Source organism: Haliotis rufescens, unplaced genomic scaffold (genome assembly GCF_023055435.1).
Source record: "Haliotis rufescens isolate VD_foot unplaced genomic scaffold, xgHalRufe1.0.p SCAF_11, whole genome shotgun sequence".
Classification (NCBI taxonomy): domain Eukaryota; kingdom Metazoa; phylum Mollusca; class Gastropoda; order Lepetellida; family Haliotidae; genus Haliotis; species Haliotis rufescens.
Genome location: NW_025963791.1, coordinates 4,147,584 through 4,165,847, shown reverse-complemented (window position 1 = coordinate 4,165,847; position 18,264 = coordinate 4,147,584). Strand labels below are relative to the sequence as shown.

The following is an 18,264-nucleotide window of genomic DNA, read 5'->3' as shown; positions in this document are numbered from 1 at the left end:
CATGATCCATGACCTACATTGGTTGCTAGGCAGCAGTCACTTTGTTGAAGACCAAGGATTATAATCAGGACAAAACTGGAATTTGAACACATGATTACTGATCCTTGCATGGCAGAGGGATGCACAGCGAAATGTTTCACCAATGACTAGTGAGTCATATATACTTCTCAAAAAAGTTAACAAACACCTGATATTTTCTTAATCTGGCAGAGTAACTAGTCGTATGAAAAAAAATCAGATGTTGACTTCTTTTCAGTAGTATAGTTCATCTATAGCAGTGCTGATGTTCACCAAACCTATTCTATATCGTTTTTATTTCTGGGTGTAAGTAGGTCTTCAGGACACAATACCTGGACCCTACATAATGAGGAATGGGTGGTCACTGTAAAAAACAGAACATGTGTCAGTCCTATTTCATTTTGTCCTAAATGTATGTGAGTGAGTGAGTGAGTGAGTGAGTGAGTGAGTGAGTGAGTGAGTGAGTGAGTGAGTGAGTGAGTATGTATGTATGGTTTTACGCCACTTTTAGCAATATTCCAGCAATATCAGGGCGGGGGACACCAGAAATGGGCTTCACACATTGTACCCATGTAGGGAATCGAACCCGGGTCTTTGGCATGACGAGCGAACGCTTTAACCACTAGGCTACCCGACCGCCCCTCCTGAAAATGAAGAACTTGAAGTTAAATGAAAAGCCTGTGTGAGTAAGTGCCACTTGGAACAATATTTCAGTCACATCACGTAAAGTGATGCAGGTCTTAGACATTTACCACTCTGGTGAAACACACAAGCACGGGTATGATGCAGACAAACAACCATATTCAGGGCGATTCTGGGATTCAAACCCACAATCACCAGATCCTGGTATGCCCAAGGGATGCAACTCTGCCACAGGGCAGAGGAAAAGCATCAGCCTTTTATCTGTTAACATATCGATGTCAAACACATTATAAACAATTTCAACAAGCGAAATTGAGTATGGGTTTATTTCTTAAACACATTTAATGGCATGAGTTGAACAATGGGCATGTTTAACTTTCACACAAGCTGATACGCAATCTGCCGACACAGAGCTGAGCAATTTAACCTATATCAAAACGTACTCAAATATATATGCAAGTTGTCAGAGCCAAGCTTGTAAAGTAACATGGTGAATATTTCATGGGTATGTATACACTTGGTTCCTCAATGATCCATGAATACATACAACTGATATGCTAATGTGATGAGGCTGTACCTGTGCCGGATACTGAAGCAATGTGTAGAGTAGATGGCCGCTGTGGGAAGAAAATAACACTTGTGTGATGTAATCTGAGCACTCGGCATGTAATCTGAGCGCACGTTGGTATGTAATCTGAGCACTCATTGGTATGTAATCTGAGCGCACGTTGGTATGTAATCGGAGCGCGTGTTGGTACGTTGTTTGTTGTTTAACGCTGCACACTCAGCAATATTCCAGCTATATGATGGCGGTCTGTAAATAATCGAGTCTTGACCAGACAATCAAGTAATTGACATCATGAGCATCGATCTACGCAATTGGGATATGATGACATGCATCCACCAAGACAGCAAACCTGACCACCCGATCACATTAGTCGCCTTTTACGGCAAGCATGGGTTGCTGAAGACCTATTCTAGCCCGGATCTTCACGTGTTTCATTGGTATGTAATCTGAGTGCACATTGGTATGAGACCTCACTCGAACCAGGCCTTTGCTTGATTTGTCTGTTAAAAACAGAAACTATACTGAAAATCAGCCATATGTGTTCACGGGTGATGGAGAAGTGTATCCAAACCAGTGAGGTATTGACGATGGTAAAATAACAGAGATTAGTGGCATTCATTCACTAATACAGAGATGAGCCTATTCCATAAGCAACTGTCAAGCTAAACCCACGGCTACTCCAATACTTTAAAATAGTCTTGTCATTTTATCTCTGTGGATTTCCTCAAACACCCTTCCTTCATTGGACTACATATGTCTGCATTTTCTCTTAATAATTACACATTTTATTAACAAATTCGGTACAGCCATCTCTTACTGTTGATATTGATCATTTTGTTTAAATATTTTGCCTCTGAACCATTTTCAATCTCTTTTCATGTATATCATCTTTATAACCAAGTCAAGCATAATTCACAGCAAAACTTCTCTTAAATTCTAAGTTGCATTTTGTTTATGAAATGAAAATGACTATGAATGTAAATGATCTATAAATGTATCATATAAAGTTTTCACACATTAAAAAACTAACAAAAACACGAAATAAAGTATAAACACCGTCTAGGTTGTGGTGTGATATACAGTCACACAGATCACAAGCAGACTAGATGCTCACGCTATACATGCTTAACAGATCGGTAAGAAATGGCAGAAATCTATTTGTTGAAGTTTCTGAAATTGTACTTCTGTGGGGAAGGGTTCACATTTTGAATTTCAGTATACCGGTACACAAGTATTTCACTAAAACATTTTTCTTGACCTTCGTTTATACTTTTTATTGTTACTGACTGTCATACGAGCCCATGATCATTGTAACTACATTATGTTATTTTCAAACAGTTGGGTGCAGTGTGTGTGAATCAGCCATTGAGAATGATCACCGTTCACATCAGTTTTGCTCAAAACACATTTATACTGCCATTAGATATGCCAAGTACATGAGTCAAGATTGTCAACAGAAAAATGTTTTACAAATGACAGAATCCATCTGTTGAAATAAAGTCAAACCATATGTAATTTTATGTTTTATCAACAATCCTCAAGCTACTGAATGACGTGGATTACCCGAATCATGAACGATTAGTACTTTCACAATATTTCAATTAATCCTTACTCGTAATAAAAATATGAGTGGCCAGTGGCCGTCTTGTAAAAACCAATACAACTCATGACGTCAAAGTTTTTCATATGACGTGATCTGCTTCTTATGTCATAATTGACCCTTTTCACATTTTGAGTTTCCATACTGAAAACACTGGTAAGGCAGATCTGATATTTTCATATAAACATATTTCACTGCAAATAAGTGAATGTATTCGTGAATACGTAATGATAAAATCATAACATGTGTCAGTAGCCTGGAATACAGGATTTAGTTAGTTGAACGCTCATGTCCACACCTCAAGCTTTGGTCTCGTGGTGTACAAGCCCATTCCATTCCAGTTCTGCAAGGGTGGAAACTGGACTTTTACACTTACAGTCAGTTAACTCCCTTGCCTGGGGAAGATGCAGGATACTGACACATGGAACTCTCAATGCTGTCATTTATAAAACTGTTTCAATTAACAAATACAACTCAGACAAATATGGCAAACTATCATAATATTACAAGTATGTGTTCTTTAAAACTTCCAAACAAATCTCATCTCAAATGATTCATCCAAACACATAATTGTCATTAACTAATACCGTATATGAATATATATACCAGTAATTAAATTAAAGCTCATATGTTATTGCAGGGTGCAATGCCCATCTCATTTTCATTATTTAGTGAATTGTGGTGGTCTGCAGATTTAAACAGTGTTTCATTAAATCAGTGTCAGTTTTCTGTGAGAGAAAAGCCCAATATTATGCAGTTTGCAGACGTTTACAGTTTTGGTGAAACCCACATAGGTTTGGAGCTGAAAAATCAATTATCATCATGAGCACGAATCTGGAATTCAAACCCAAAATTATAGGATCACAACACGCCTAAGGGATGTAGCTCTGCACACTGACAATGACTGTGCCATCCGTGCCCACTCTTTGATTATAAGACGATCATTTCAATGAATAATATACCTCAAGTACCATCACGTCAATTACGAAGACAAAGGACAGAATTATCTCTGATGTCTGCAAAACATCATAAATTCTGCATTTTGAGACTTCATTGTAGGAAACATGCCAGGCACTGTACAGAGTGAGTAGGGCTTGTGGTCAGCATCATCTCAGCTTCATCACACTGGCCTGGTGAGCAGGACGGTAACAAGCAGCCAAGGGGAGATAATTCCACCACTAGTCTGTGTCATAAGAGTGCGATAACACACTGTATCAGTCAAGCTTGCGAGAGATCCCATTTGAGGCTGGGGTTTTCAGAAATTTGTTAGTTAGTGGATATCCAATGGTGAAATTTCACAAATTTCTTAAATGCATGCATTCCTTTTCACCATGCTAGTGAACTAATTTCTGTAATGTAAAATAAAATTCGAAGTGAATGTAGATCAAAATTGGAAGGAGAGTATCCCTTTACACTTCATTGAAACACTCCCAGATTTACTTCCCTACATTACACTCCTAAAAAGTTGTTAATAAAACCCAGTGTTTTAAGAAATTATTATTACTTTATTTTGACCACCAACCCTTTAATTCGGGGGTAAAAACATTAATTAAATGAGACAATGGTCTCAGTTACTTTCATTTTCGATGATGATTGTTACAGGCGAATTATTCTGCTCATTATACCATCACTAAAAATAAGCAAGCTGTAGGGAGGTGAACAGAACACGTTCATGTAAAGAGTGAAGAGTGAAGACTGTAAAGGAAAGAATAAATATTCATAGTTAGTATTGCTGCCACATAGGGATGCTGTTTTACCCTAATCTGTCCAAGGATAGTCACACGTTTAGGTCTTGTTTTTCTTGTTAGTTATCACAAATAATTAAAAACAATAATTTCAAGGATATACCACACAATGTATAAATACTTCTCATCTGTACACATAGATTCCTTAGTTAAATTTTATTTATGTGATCAGCAGATGCACAAACTCATGTCATACCAATGTGTATCAACTTATAAAATACGGCCATCACCAACTGTGCTAACTGTTCATGGTGCTTTGGATGTGCCTGCTGCAGAGGTGGCATTCACTACACTGGCATTCACAATTGGACTCCCATGGTCTGTGTTCTCCTTCCCGTCGTCATGGTGATCGTCATGCCGATGTCTCGATCTTCGGTTCCGTTTGCTAGGTTTCTGTGGCTCGTTCTGAGGATTAATCTGGTGTTTGCTCTCTTGCGCCTTTTTGGTTGCCCTCTGTTGCCGCGTGTTCTGTGCAACTGCGCTGATGTGGGGGAACAGCTTGGTGATGTTCCCGACTGCCTTTGTTCTGCCCTCACGGAACACCATCCGCATGTCAGTCTTCAGGTATTCCGGGTTCTTGATGAAGCGGAACCGGACAATTGCTTTGTCTCCTGTTCTTAAGTGGTCTCCAGTCATTGTTAATATTGTGGCTGTCTGTCTTACGCTCCCTACATGGACTGAAAATAACATAGAGAAATATGACAATGATGTGTGAGTGAGTGAGTTCAGTTAAACAACTCTTTGAACAGTATTTCAGTTGTATCACAGAATGTTAACTTCATGCCAGAGGAAAGCCCGAAGTGAAGCAGGTTTCAGACCACTTCAGGGAAATCTGAGAGCATGGGTATGCTGCTGACAAACCTAGAAACAAACTCAGGACGAGATGGGATCCGAACCCTATCAAGGGTGTCTGAGTAAGCGAATGACTTTGGCTAATGCTGCTTTGAACAGTATTCCAAGCATATCACGGCATGTCAGCTTGACCTGGGAGGGAAGCCTGAAGTGATGCAGACCACAGACTATTACTAACTACTTTGATTAAACCCACGAGAAACATAATTGGGACAAATCAGGATTTAAACCCACAATCATAGGTTTCTGGTATGCCCATGGGACGTAACTCTTCACAGCGAATTGCTGCGCCTTAGAAGAGATGGCCATCTATTCCAACATGATAACTATTAACTATTGAGATATCCATCCAAAAGGTTTCTTTAAAGTGAGATTAGTGATATATGAAGATTAGATATATAGGGTACATGTGTAGCTACACAAAACATCTCAATTGTACCCTAATCACTTTGAAAAATATGGAAAGTTATCCGAAAGCAGCTACAATACTCTGAAAACTGAATGTCAGGCCATAGCAAGATATTAGTTATTACATTTTCATCAACAAAGATAAAACAAAGTTGGGAAGGAGGCATCTTATTTTGTATATTTAACTTGGTTAAAACAAACTGATCACGGTATCTGTGTACATCATCTGTTCTACTCGTGAAGATCCGGGTTAGAATTGGTCTTCAGCAAACCATGCTTGTCGTAAGAGGTGACAGACAGGATCGAGTGGTCAGGCTCGTTGACTTGGTTTATGCATGTCATCATATCCTAATTGCACGGATCGATGCTCATGATATCAATCACTAGATTGTCGGGTCCAGACTCGATTTTTTACAGACCGCCGTCATATAGCTGGAATATTGCTGAGTGTGGCTAAACAACAAACAGATTTTGTTTCTGAACTGAGCTAGGCCGCAGCGATCAGACCGCCAAAGTGGGCGGGCCTCCTTGTTTTCACATATTGACTTCGTCGAGAGTAATCATTTGTTGTGTACTTTAAAGTTTAAGAAACCTTGAGACCGTGCTCTGTTTTATTACAGATACTTAGCTTCGAACCATGAAATGTTCAATATTCATCCTGTCACAGGTTAATACTGATTATATAAGTCAATATCAGAGGTCAGTGTGAGTAACGTGATTTGGGTTCAACATTGAAATGTTAGGTTTCGTCACATGGTACAGATTAATCAATGGAACTGCAAGATTCTTATTTGAGGTATGATAAATAAACGTAATAAAACGCTTACCCATTGCTTGATAACGAACACTTATTGTTGTCGGATGATGTAGAACAAGAATCTCTCCCTCAAACTCCCAGCATGCCTTGGGCTCTAGTCGGGGTGCCACCATCACCATTCCTTTTCGTATTGACGACCTCTTAATCTAAAAACAATGACAATATTGTTAAACTGAACGTTTTAAGATTGTTTTTTATTTTTATGTGAATTACCAAGTGTGAAAGCATCAATTTCTCAATGGTCATTTCACAAGGTCACAAATTTCACATTAAAATTATACACAGGAAAACAGGATTCTTCTGTGAATGTGGTTTACTCCACGTTTAGCAATATTCTAGAAATATCATGTGGGTGACACAAAAAGTGGGATTCACACAATGAAAAATGTTCAGATTCAAACTCAAACACCACCTCATGGAAACAGGTGAGGTGAAATTGGGTTTAACGTCGCGTCCAAGATTATTGCACTTATATAGCGACGTGCATGCACATGTATGTGTGTGTGTGGCTGCTTGTACTAGACCGGACTGATGCCGGTTTATAGTGCTAGCTCACTAAGATACCATGCCGCAGTTTAACATGAATACCCCACTCAGACACAGTATACTGACTCCGAGCCGACCAGTCCTTGTTTTAGTCCCTTAATGCCGAGCGCCAGACAGGGTAACAACAAGTACAATCTTTTAACGTCTTTTTGTATGACGCGGCCCGGGATCGAACCCTGGACCTTCCGCTCTCCGGGAGGACGCTCTACCACAAGACCACAGAGGCGGTCTCATGGAAACAGATGAAGGAAACAATTCACACTTCAAATAAGTCAGATGCACAACAAATGTACTGTTGTGACCTCCAAAGTGACACAAACACTGTGATTATCACTAATCCCCCCCAGCAACCTATGCTGGTCGTTAAGAGGCAACTTAAAGGAGTGAGTGAGTGAGTATGGTTTTACGCCGATTTTAGCAATATTCCAGCAAAATCACGGCAGGGGACACCAGAAATGGGCTTCACTCAGTGTACCCATGTCGGGAATTGAACCCGGATCTTTGGCATGACAAGCAAACACTTTAACCACAAGGCTACCCGACCGCCTCACAACACAATGGGTGGTGGTCAGTTTGGGTGACATGGTTGTTTGCGGCCATTGTACCAAGACATCACTGACTGTTGCTCATAATATCAATCACTGGTTTGTCTTGTCCTGACTTGAATATTTACAGGCTGCTGTTACATGTGGAATACTGCTGCGTGTGACATGAAACATTTCCTCACCTTTTTTAGGGCAAATGATGCAGTCTGACCTCCTCTGACCTCTTTCACCGGCATCCTCTTCCTGTGTATGCTCTTGACAACGATAGGCATGAACTGCCCTAGTGCATCGGGCCCCAGGAGTAATGTGTCGTTCAGTCGTATGTAGCCTTGGAGCAACGTCCCTGAAACCACTGTCCCTACACCCTGCAACCAAACTAACAGTGTCAGTGACATGGTCTAAGTTATAGAAGATATGACAGCCAAAATATAACTGAGGCAACCCTTAGTTAAACATGAATACCCCACTCAGACACAGTATACTAACTCCGAGCCAATTCTGTCACAAAAACATTGCCAGTAAACAAGTCCAGTGAATTGTGAGGCAGGATCCTGTTAGTCTAGAAACCCAACCTTCCAGACAATCATTGTTCAGAACAATATTCAAGGGACAATATGATACATTCATTATGTACATCACCCTGTAGGTGAGGTGAAATAGGGTTTAACATTGATTATTGCACTTATACAGCGATGTGCATACACGTGTGTGGCTCATTGTACTTGTCCGGGCCGATGCCGCAGTTATACATGAATACCCCACTCAGACTCAGTATACTGACTCCGAGCCGACTAGTCCTTGTTTTAGCCCCTTAATGCCGAGCGCCAGGCAGGTTAACATCAAGTACTATCTTTTAACGTCTTTTGGTATTTTAATTTCTTTTGGTAAAAACTTTGTGGCTGACCAAGGAAGGAATATTTAATTGTATCTTGGAACTTGATATTGTTTTACTTTAAACAGGTCAAATCTTCAGCATCATTTCCATCCTATTGTTCAGCATCATTTTCCATGATAAATAACCATTACTATTTACCCTAGGGCTACTTACAGGTACTGAGAATGTGTCGTCTATCTGGAACTCAGCTGGCTTCTGCATGTCACATTTCACTCGCGTTGATAACAAGTTGAGGAACATTTTTAACAAATCTAGATTTTCCCCTGTGACATTGGATACTTGGAAGATTGGGCACATCCTGAATAAAGATGAAACAACATATAATGTGTATCATGAACATGATGAACAGAAGCAACACCAGGTCCATGAGTTTGACATGTATCAACCAAGTCAGCAAGTCTGACAACCCGATCCTGTAAGTCGCCTCTTACGACAAGCATGGGTTGCAATGAAAAGAGGCTGTGTGCAACTCCTTGAAGACATAAGAGCCATACTCCTGGCATTAATTCTGTGTGAACGCTACTATTGCCTGATATTGAGACAATGTGTGAGTAGATGGTCGCAAGGCTATGGCCATCTTCCCGAAGCAAGAGAGTCAACTGACTATAAAAGTCCAGTTTCCACTCTTGCCGAACTAGGCTGGTATTATGGAGTTACATTTTGGCTGGACTAATGAGTCTATGCATAGTGCAATCAAAATTGCGCACCAAAATCGAAATTTGGTTCGTAAACTGTAGTGCAGATTTCGACGATTGCAGGATTTGCAAAGCATGTGCGCCGCCAACTTGTTGTCAGCAGATATTTTCCAAATGTTTTCAATCAAGGTGCTCACATGGTTTGATGCATTTCGCAATGTAAGACCCGTTTTATCACAGTATAGACTTTGATTATCGATCAGATCGTTCTGACTGGGCGCAAACGCAAGTGATACGAGCGGTAATCTGATTGGTCCATAGGAGAGGCTTAGAAGGGACGTAACTGGTAATAGCCACTGGTGGCGCTACGATTGAGTTCAGTAATTCCAGCCTAGTTTGGCAAGGGTGGAAACTGGACATTTAAAGTCAGTTAACGCTCTTGTCTCGGGAAGATGGGCTATGGCACATGTTGCATGAGAAATATTACAGTGAGATGTAAGCTGAAACCCCATTAGTCAGTGTGAGCGAGTGAGTTAAGTATAGCGCTGCTTCGAACAGTATTCCAGTTATATCACTAGATGTGGGAGGAAAGCCAGAAGTGGCACAGGTGTTACAACTTTGGTGAAACCCACAAGCACAGGTATGGTGCTGACAAACCTAGAAACATAATTGGGGCAAACTGGGATTTGAACCTACACTCATGGGATGTAACTCTGTACAGTGAATTGCTGCACCTAAGACAACCGGGCCATCCATGCTCCCCCATTAGTAAGAACTTGCTCTGGTTTTCCTATTGCTTGTTTGTTTGTTTCATGCTGCATTTAGCAATACTTCGGACCAAACTGATTGTGGTAACAATGTCATGATTTCAAGACTTATTACCCAAGTAACGTACCTTTCAGATGTGAAGTTGGTTGCTGAACAAACTACATCATCTCGGTTTTGAACAAGAACTGGTATCTTCCGACATCCTGGTGATTTCAATATTCTCTGTAACAACTTGAGTGTGTCTTGTAACACATTGGGAGGACACATGTCGATCTTTGTGACGACGACAAACACGGGAACGTTGAGAGCAAGTGCAAGACCGAGGTGTTCCTTTGTCATGCCGATGACTCCAGCATTGGAGCCGACCTGTAAACATGATAAACACAATGTTCATACAGGACTTAAGACATGATAAACACATAGTTTGGACAGACCTTAACATGCTAAAGACATGATACACAAATGGTCCATACAGAATTTAAGACATGATAAACACATGGTGCATACTCAACTATGAACTTAAGACATAATGAACCGAGGTTTGGACAGATCTTAAGACATGATAAACAAATGGTTCATACAGAACTTAAGACATGATAAACACATGGTTCATACAGAACTTAAGACACGATAAACACACGGTTCATACAGAACTTGAGACACGATAAAAACATTGTTTATATACATGATACAGAACTTTAGACATGATAAACACATAGTTTGTAGACTTAAGAATGTGAGCCCAATCTCAAATTAAAGGAAGCCATCAAGAGATACCCAAAGGCTGGAGGACCTAAAGTAACATGTGACCTAAGTATGTTACAACGGAATTCCCTTTCTAGCACCTGAAAGGCAGCTTCAGTTATACTTGTATTTCCAAGGCAGCTCTGCTGAGAAAGTCATTTGAATGCACACTGATGCATTTATATTATAAGAGTAAGTGAGTGAGTTGGGTTTAACGACTCTGTAACAGTATTCAAGTTATATCACAATGTGTCAGCTTGATGTTGGAGGAAAGCCCGAAGTGATGCAGGTCTCAGACGTTAACCATTTCTGTGAAACCCACGAGCACGGGCATTTATAATAAACATGCTTTAGTCCTAAATGTGGATAGACAGAGTGCAATATAGACATGCATTTGTTATTACTGTTATATCCAGGTTTGGAACTAAACTCAAAAGCTTTACTAAACCCGGTTGCCTGAAGGTATTTGTACTAGGCCTGGGCTAGCGGGCTAGTGTTAAGTTATAACCCTGCATGGTGTGAATCAACACTACAGCAAGCCCTAGTACCTACCATCAACATGGCAAAGTCAGGGGCATGACCAGTCATCCCAAACACTGTAGTCTTCAGGTATTTCTCATGCCCAGCAAGATCTATGAAAGTAATAACCTGGAAGAAAATGTGGGTGAAACATTATCAATACGCAGAAATATTTGTTTGTTTCTTGTTTAATGCCAAACAGCTACATGACAGCGGTCTATAAGTAATCAAGTTTGGACCAGACAATCCAGTTGTCAATATCTGTGACACACATCTGTAGTTAACCATTCCTACTATAGTTTGATAATGCTAATCTTGAAACAGAATATAATTCTACTACATGTGTCCCAAAATGACAATCACATGTCATCGATCCCAATTGCGGAGATCGATGCTCATGATGTCAATCACTGGATTGTCTTGTCCACACTCGATTATTTTACAGACCCTCGTCATATAGCTGGAATATTGCTGAGTGCGGCGTTAAACAACAAAGAAAGAAAGAAAGACAATCACCTATCATGCCTATTGGACTTGAGCCTTTAGGAGTGCTCTAATTAAAAATAAAGCAGTCATTTTGCCTATGTTCTCCTATGGTGTACTGTAAGATGTTCTTTTGTCATGATACTGTATAACAAATTGTTATCCCTCATTAAACAAATGCCTCTATCACTGCTTTAACATAAATCCTTCTCAACATCCTGCCTATCACCCTGTGTACATACTTTAGCTGCTTCTTCACATATCTTGATCCAGTCTAGATGCCCATGGTCAGGCTTGTTGACAACATTTCCTGTTGTGTCGAAGCCCAGAATGTCGTTGCCGACGCTGCTGGTTCTGCCGGACTCCATCTCGTGCTTGTGTCGGAACAGTTTCTGTCGGGCCACACCCCTACCATTGTCCAGCTCCCCGTGGGTCAACACACCCAGGAGGGTGCTCTTCCCGGCGTCTACGTTCCCCACAACTGCCACTCTGAAACAGAAAGACTCATCTGTGAGGTGAGGTGAAAAGTGGTTTTCATGTTCAAGACACTTATATAGCGACATACACACGTGTGTGGGTGTGGCTGCTTCTACCTTTCTGGAATATTGCCGGTTCATTGGTGCTGGAGATACCTGCAGTGTAACATGGGATACCCAACACAGACTCAGTTCACTGACTCCGGGCTGACCAGTCCACGTTTTAGCCCCTTAATGCCCAGAGCCAGGCGGGGTAACAACAAGTACCATCTTTTACTGGCCTTTGGTATGATGCAGCCAGGGATGAAACCCCTGACCTTCTGCTCTCTGGGCAGACACTCTATCCACTAGGCCACGATGGTGCTCTCAGTTTATCTAGGAGTATCCTTAGGGTCTTTACACAACTCGAAATCTGCAGTCTGTGCCAAAAACTTTTGAGTCACCTAGCCCGGACATGGCTCTAGGAATCATTTTCAGCCGACTGAGTGTTATATGGCTTATTATTAGCTGAGCATACTAGATGGAACAGAATTTTATCGACTCGGGCTTAAGACTAGTGGCTAAAATAACAGACTGACTCTGTACCCAATTCCCCATTGCAAACCCTCCCCCTGCTTACTACCCTGGAGAATTGAGGGACAGGCAGCATATTACAGGTATACAACTATAAACATGATGGGGGTGTTGCAATACTCCTATAACACATTTGTGATGCATTGATACATCTGTGAATCATGAAAACCTAAAATACACATCACTGACTCATAGAAACAGACTCAGAAAAAGAATACTCATACAGTAAAAATAAAAGCTCACCTGACTTCCATGAAATCCTCAGAGTCTAATCTTTTCCTGAGAAGGAATTCAGCTGTTTTCCCCTCTGCAGCAGTTCTCTCCCTTAGTGGTACAATTTCCATCTGTAGTGTTTCAGCAATGCTCTTCAGTGTGGCTGCAGACGCCTGGAAATCGGGGTCATTCAACCCAGGCTTCTCTCCCTCTGTAGGGGTTAAGACATAACATTTACATGGCTTCAGGTAACTTTTTACATACATCTTAAATTGCTGGTTGTACATACCTGTAGTATAACAGTCCTGGGCTAATTTTCACCAATTGCAACATACACGAAAGAGTTGAGTGAGTGTTGTTTTATGCAGCTTTTAGCAATATTCCAGCAATGCCACGGCAGGGGACACCAGAAAATGGGCTCCACTCACTGTACCCATGCGGTGAATGGAACCTGTGTCTTCAGCATGACGAGTGAACACTTTAACCACTAAGCTACCCCACAAACAGGAAACATGAAAGCTTTGTGTGCTGTGATATTGCTGCTAATTTGGAGGCCCATATGATAAATCTCTGAAACCAGCTGTTCCTACATCCTAATATCCACTTACATACCCAATTTACATTAGCCCAAGCAAGAATCGTTTCTGTTCAGTGTGTGAGTTTATCGATATGGTAAGTACCGATAAGACCCGTGACGATCCGAGTTAGAATAGGTCTTCAGCAAGAGGCAAATTGTTGTAAAAGGCGACTAACGGGATCGGGTGGTCAGGCTTGCTGACTTGGTATATGCATTTCATCTTATCTCAATTGTTTAGATTGATGCTCATGATGTCAATCACTGGATTGTTTGGTCCAGACTCGATTATTTACAGACCACCGTCATATGGCTGGAATATTGCTGAGTGTGGCGTTAAACAACAAACAGAAAGGACAAATATGATTAACATTGGTGTGATGTCATAATTTTACCTATTTTAAGTATTCTTTAAAACTGAAATCCACACAAACATAATGAAATTAATGATAAATTTTCAAAATATCCTAATCTTAGTTGGAAGTTTCTCCTCTCTGCATGCTCAGAGACACATAATAAAATATTTCAGGTAATATGCATTTGTTGTACAAACAGCATCATTAAACTTTTCACATACCTCCAGTCCCAATCTCAAATATCGTCTCTCCCTGTCCATCATCTGCCCGAGATTTGATCTCTTCCAGGAGAGACTCATATTCTTCATTGGTAGGGCTCACAAGGGCATTCTAGACAACAAGAAAGTTTTATGAAGAGTGTGAGTGAGTTTGGTGAAATGCCGCTATGAACTGTATTTCGATTATATCATGGAGTGACAATTTTATGTGGGGGGAAAAGCCTGATGCAGAGTCAGAAATTGGCACTAGTCCTGTAGTCCAATACTTAAGGTATCATAAGCATGATAAGGACTAGTAAAAAAAATTGTCATTTTAAAGGGTTTTGCTACATGTTATCATTATAAGGACTAGTGGACTAACAATGTTAGTTTCTACAGATGCCGATGTGAAGCAGGTCTTAGACCTACGAGCATGAGCATTGTGCTGATTATAGTGATAGAACCTAGAAACATAATCAGAGCAAACTATGATTCACTCCCATGATCAAAGGTGTCTGGCATGCCATATTAATTATCATGTAAACTTCACGTAAAAATTAATAAAATGGTGACCTCCACTTCCTGATCATGCTGATTGCTTTGTATGTAAGCTTACAGTTTTGACCTATATACTATGATGGATGTCTTCATGCTGTTATCTGCTATTGTGTCAATCTATTTAATGTTAGAATGGATAAATAGAGGTTATCATGTGAGTGTGTTTTAGGATGGTAGATATCCTGTATTAGGAATAACCATTGTATTTAGCAAGCCTTGGCGAGCTCAACTATGGTGACAGCCAGTATAAACCAAAACAGACCAACATGACAGTACCATGAACATGATGAATCTCATTTCCATATTCCTTTAGGCATTAGCCCTGAGGGACTAATTGACACTCTCATTAAAAGAAGGTGAGTGAATGTTGAGTCAAAAGTCATCCTACTAAAGACACACACCAGGTTCATGCTTCAGTGAACGACAAATCGAATGAAACGTAGCAGCGATATAGTTTGGCCTGGCTGGTACGGAAACCTGTCGGTTTGCAACAAAAACGAACTCTTTCAAATTTGTGACATGGCGAATAAAACCATTCCATCTCTCTACTGGATATCAGCAGTATTTATGAGCAGTAAATAGTCATCTTGCATGTTTTACATTTGACCCCAAGTTTGAAACAAATATGAATAAAAATTCCAAAATTGTACATGTTGTAACCATGGTAACTAAAGGCCTTCCAAATTCATGACAATATGGTAATAACTGATGTTATGCCCAGGCAAACACTAATAAACATGAGAAATACAACATTTATTATTAATATTAGCATAGAAAATGAACAAAAGGTGGGGCCATAACTAGGAGTGCAATGACCCAAAATATTGACGTAACGTGTAGTTGGAGCTTGCATGTTGCAGAATGACAAAAGAATTAGCTTGTGAATTATTGTGAATCTACTAATTAGCATCCTAGTAATGCTCAGTGCCAAAGCATGTTAAAACTGGGGGCTTGATTTACTTATGGATTAAGGTTCTGTTTACCAACTTCGAGTGGGCACGGGTGACCCAGTCATCTAATGCACCGCAATCCGTTTGTGCAGAGTTATGTCCCTTGGGCATGCCAGAAATTTACGATCATATGTTTGAATCATGTTTCTAGATTTGCTAGAACCATACCCATGCCTGTGGGTTTCACCAATATGGTAAATGTCTAAGACCGGCATCACTTTGCACCCCCCCCGCCCCCCCCCCACTCATTAAGCTGACACGACGTGCAATAACCGGAATACTGTTCAAGTTTATGTTAAACCGGACTCACCAACTCACATTATTTTCTTAATCTAAAACATTATCTTCTTTCACTAATGCTGCTTTTATATTATATTGCACATACTTATCTACTATCTGCACAGTTGTTGATCTAAGTAAATGGTAGTGTATTTGTTATTTCATTTGCTTATTGACATAAACTAAGAAAATGACATAACTAAGGAAGCATCTGCTATATAATATTATAACTATTCATATGTGACTTGCTGGTCAGTACTGTACGAACAAAAAATTATATGTTTTGGTTTTTTTTAACCACAAAGGGTTATCTGAAACAATAACAAATTAAATTGAGTTGCAAACATCAACTCATTACTGTTAGCCAGCTGTCTCGCACTTTGAGGTAGTACGATCCGTTGTTTATTTGAAACCAAATAACATCAGCATGATCAAAGCTAGATTTTAGATTTTGTCAATGTGATACTATTGTGTGATGAAAAACTTCTGAAATTAATTATCATTAAACGGAATGCAATACTTGCATCTTTTTGTGTCAGCTTTATGCTGCAATATTTTCTTGATTGGCTCATTGTGGGAGTTCCAAGTGCCGTAGCAAATACAAGCACACTAGTGGGCAAGAATTGATGGTTAATTCTGAGTGGCTGCCACTGATAGCTTGCCAGGAAGGTTGTTCTGTTTATAGGCGTTGGGTTTTCCAGTTTTAAATAAAGCTGATATTGGTTGTATTTTACGTCTGTTTCAGATTTGAATATTCTGACTGTATAGTGCAATCAAGTTATTGATTTTGATAGACCGAACAATCTGCATCACAACTGAGGAAGAATATTGAGTGGGGAAAAAATGTTGCATATTTTCTACTTAGATTGCAGCAAACCCTGTATGATTCATCATCACCATTATAACTTTAATATAATTTGAAGTCATCGTCAGTGTTACCACGGTTACATCCTGTACTGATCATCATGACCATAGCCAAAATAGGTATCAGTATCAAGTCATAAGAACTTCTTACATTATCGTCATTATACATTCTAAAAAATCTAAAATATCCATCACTGATTGATACATACCTTTGATACCAATGGTGCAATTTCCATATCAATATCAACTTCCTCTTCTGGTCCAAACAGATTCTCTCCATTCTCCAAACTTGGAGAGTCACGACCATTGCAATCAACTGCAAACGCCATGATGCTATTGGCAAATACTAGCTCTTCTCTTTCAACAGTTACAAACAAATGAGTTTCTTGATCAGAATATCCTCTTCACTTTCAAGGGATAAGGTGTGCACTTAATCAGGAAGTAGACTGTATGATTGATGGATTAAATTGTAGGCAAAAAGTTTTCTTCATTAACATAAGCTCTTTTCATATCCTTAAAATCATGTTTGTTACTGATAGGTGTTTAAGAAACACCTGTGAAGCGGTCAGACCTGAAGAAAAGTGAATAAACTATTAAGAATTGTCATAAAATAAGTCAATCAACAAAACAAGCTGAAATGAAGAAAATCTAAAAATCACATACACATATTATTAGATATATAATTTCCTTACCTAAGAGAACATGGTGGAATGAATATTGGCATGATTAGTGACTTAATATATCTAACAGAATACTTGGATACATTGGCATGATAGATAAGAGTTGAAAGTAAACAGACTTCATCAATATACACAAGAACATATAGTTTGCATTTTCATTTGACCACAAATGCTGCAAGTAAATCACTTCAACATTTCTTAAATACGTATACAAAAAAACAGGTGTTAAAATATTTCTAATAAATCACTATTTTCTTAATGATGAATGTACATTGTCACGACAGCTGTTGAACGCATGTGGCTCGACTACCATAATTGGACCACTTACCAGCTGCTTACTGGCCATGTATGGACGAACGCATACCTGATTATTTACTGTCAGGTGCAAATCATTGACTTTGATGACCGTTCTTCACATTTCACTATCTACACAACTAAATTTCCTTTTTAGAAATTCATGTCACATCCCCAAACACGTATGATGCATATATCTTCTCTGTCCACATCGAATCAAGCGACACAGTTTGTCTTGGCTTCTTTGCTACTACGAAGGCTTCATACATTACACTGCCCTGTACTACAAAACAATCAGACTATGTATGTAGTCTGGCGAACTTTGCTGCTGGTGCAATAGTACTGAAACATACCTTGCTTATGGTTGCAACAGAAACACTCAATAACTTTGGTCGCTGTCTGCTTTCACCACCATGTCATCACTATTTTACAACCGGAAGTAACAATTAAATTGTTCGGCAGTGG

At 39.7% G+C, this 18,264-nt stretch overlaps 1 protein-coding gene across 2 annotated transcripts; it reads right to left on the bottom strand.

The window, feature by feature from the left end:
• Positions 1 to 968: 968 nt before the first annotated feature.
• Positions 969 to 18,239, bottom strand: LOC124134324 (GTP-binding protein 1-like). 2 transcript variants are annotated; one of them, XM_046499082.2, is made up of 11 exons: positions 18,153 to 18,239; positions 17,035 to 17,396; positions 14,199 to 14,307; positions 13,078 to 13,258; positions 12,028 to 12,274; positions 11,336 to 11,431; positions 10,167 to 10,405; positions 8,790 to 8,934; positions 7,924 to 8,106; positions 6,661 to 6,796; positions 969 to 5,250 (listed from the first exon to the last, which is right to left on the bottom strand). In XM_046499082.2, the coding sequence occupies exons 2-11, from the start codon at positions 17,152 to 17,154 to the stop codon at positions 4,820 to 4,822; spliced, it is 1,887 nt and encodes a 628-aa protein (XP_046355038.1). In that variant the 5' UTR covers positions 17,155 to 17,396; positions 18,153 to 18,239; the 3' UTR covers positions 969 to 4,819. The 2 variants fall into 2 exon arrangements, with proteins under 2 accessions (XP_046355038.1, XP_046355037.1); XM_046499081.2 differs by lacking the exon at positions 18,153 to 18,239 and adding an exon at positions 17,834 to 18,103.
• Positions 18,240 to 18,264: the final 25 nt, after the last annotated feature.

What these genes read in the sequence shown, in the direction of transcription:
- LOC124134324 (XM_046499082.2), bottom strand. Translation starts at nt 17,154, where the DNA reads ATGGCGTTTGCAGTTGATTGCAATGGTCGTGACTCTCCAAGTTTGGAG. An exon ending in TTGCACCATTGGTATCAAAG is followed by an intron (nt 14,308 to 17,034) that starts GTATGTATCAAT and finishes CTTGTTGTCTAG; the next exon opens with AATGCCCTTGTGAGCCCTAC. An exon ending in ATTTGAGATTGGGACTGGAG is followed by an intron (nt 13,259 to 14,198) that starts GTATGTGAAAAG and finishes TAACCCCTACAG; the next exon opens with AGGGAGAGAAGCCTGGGTTG.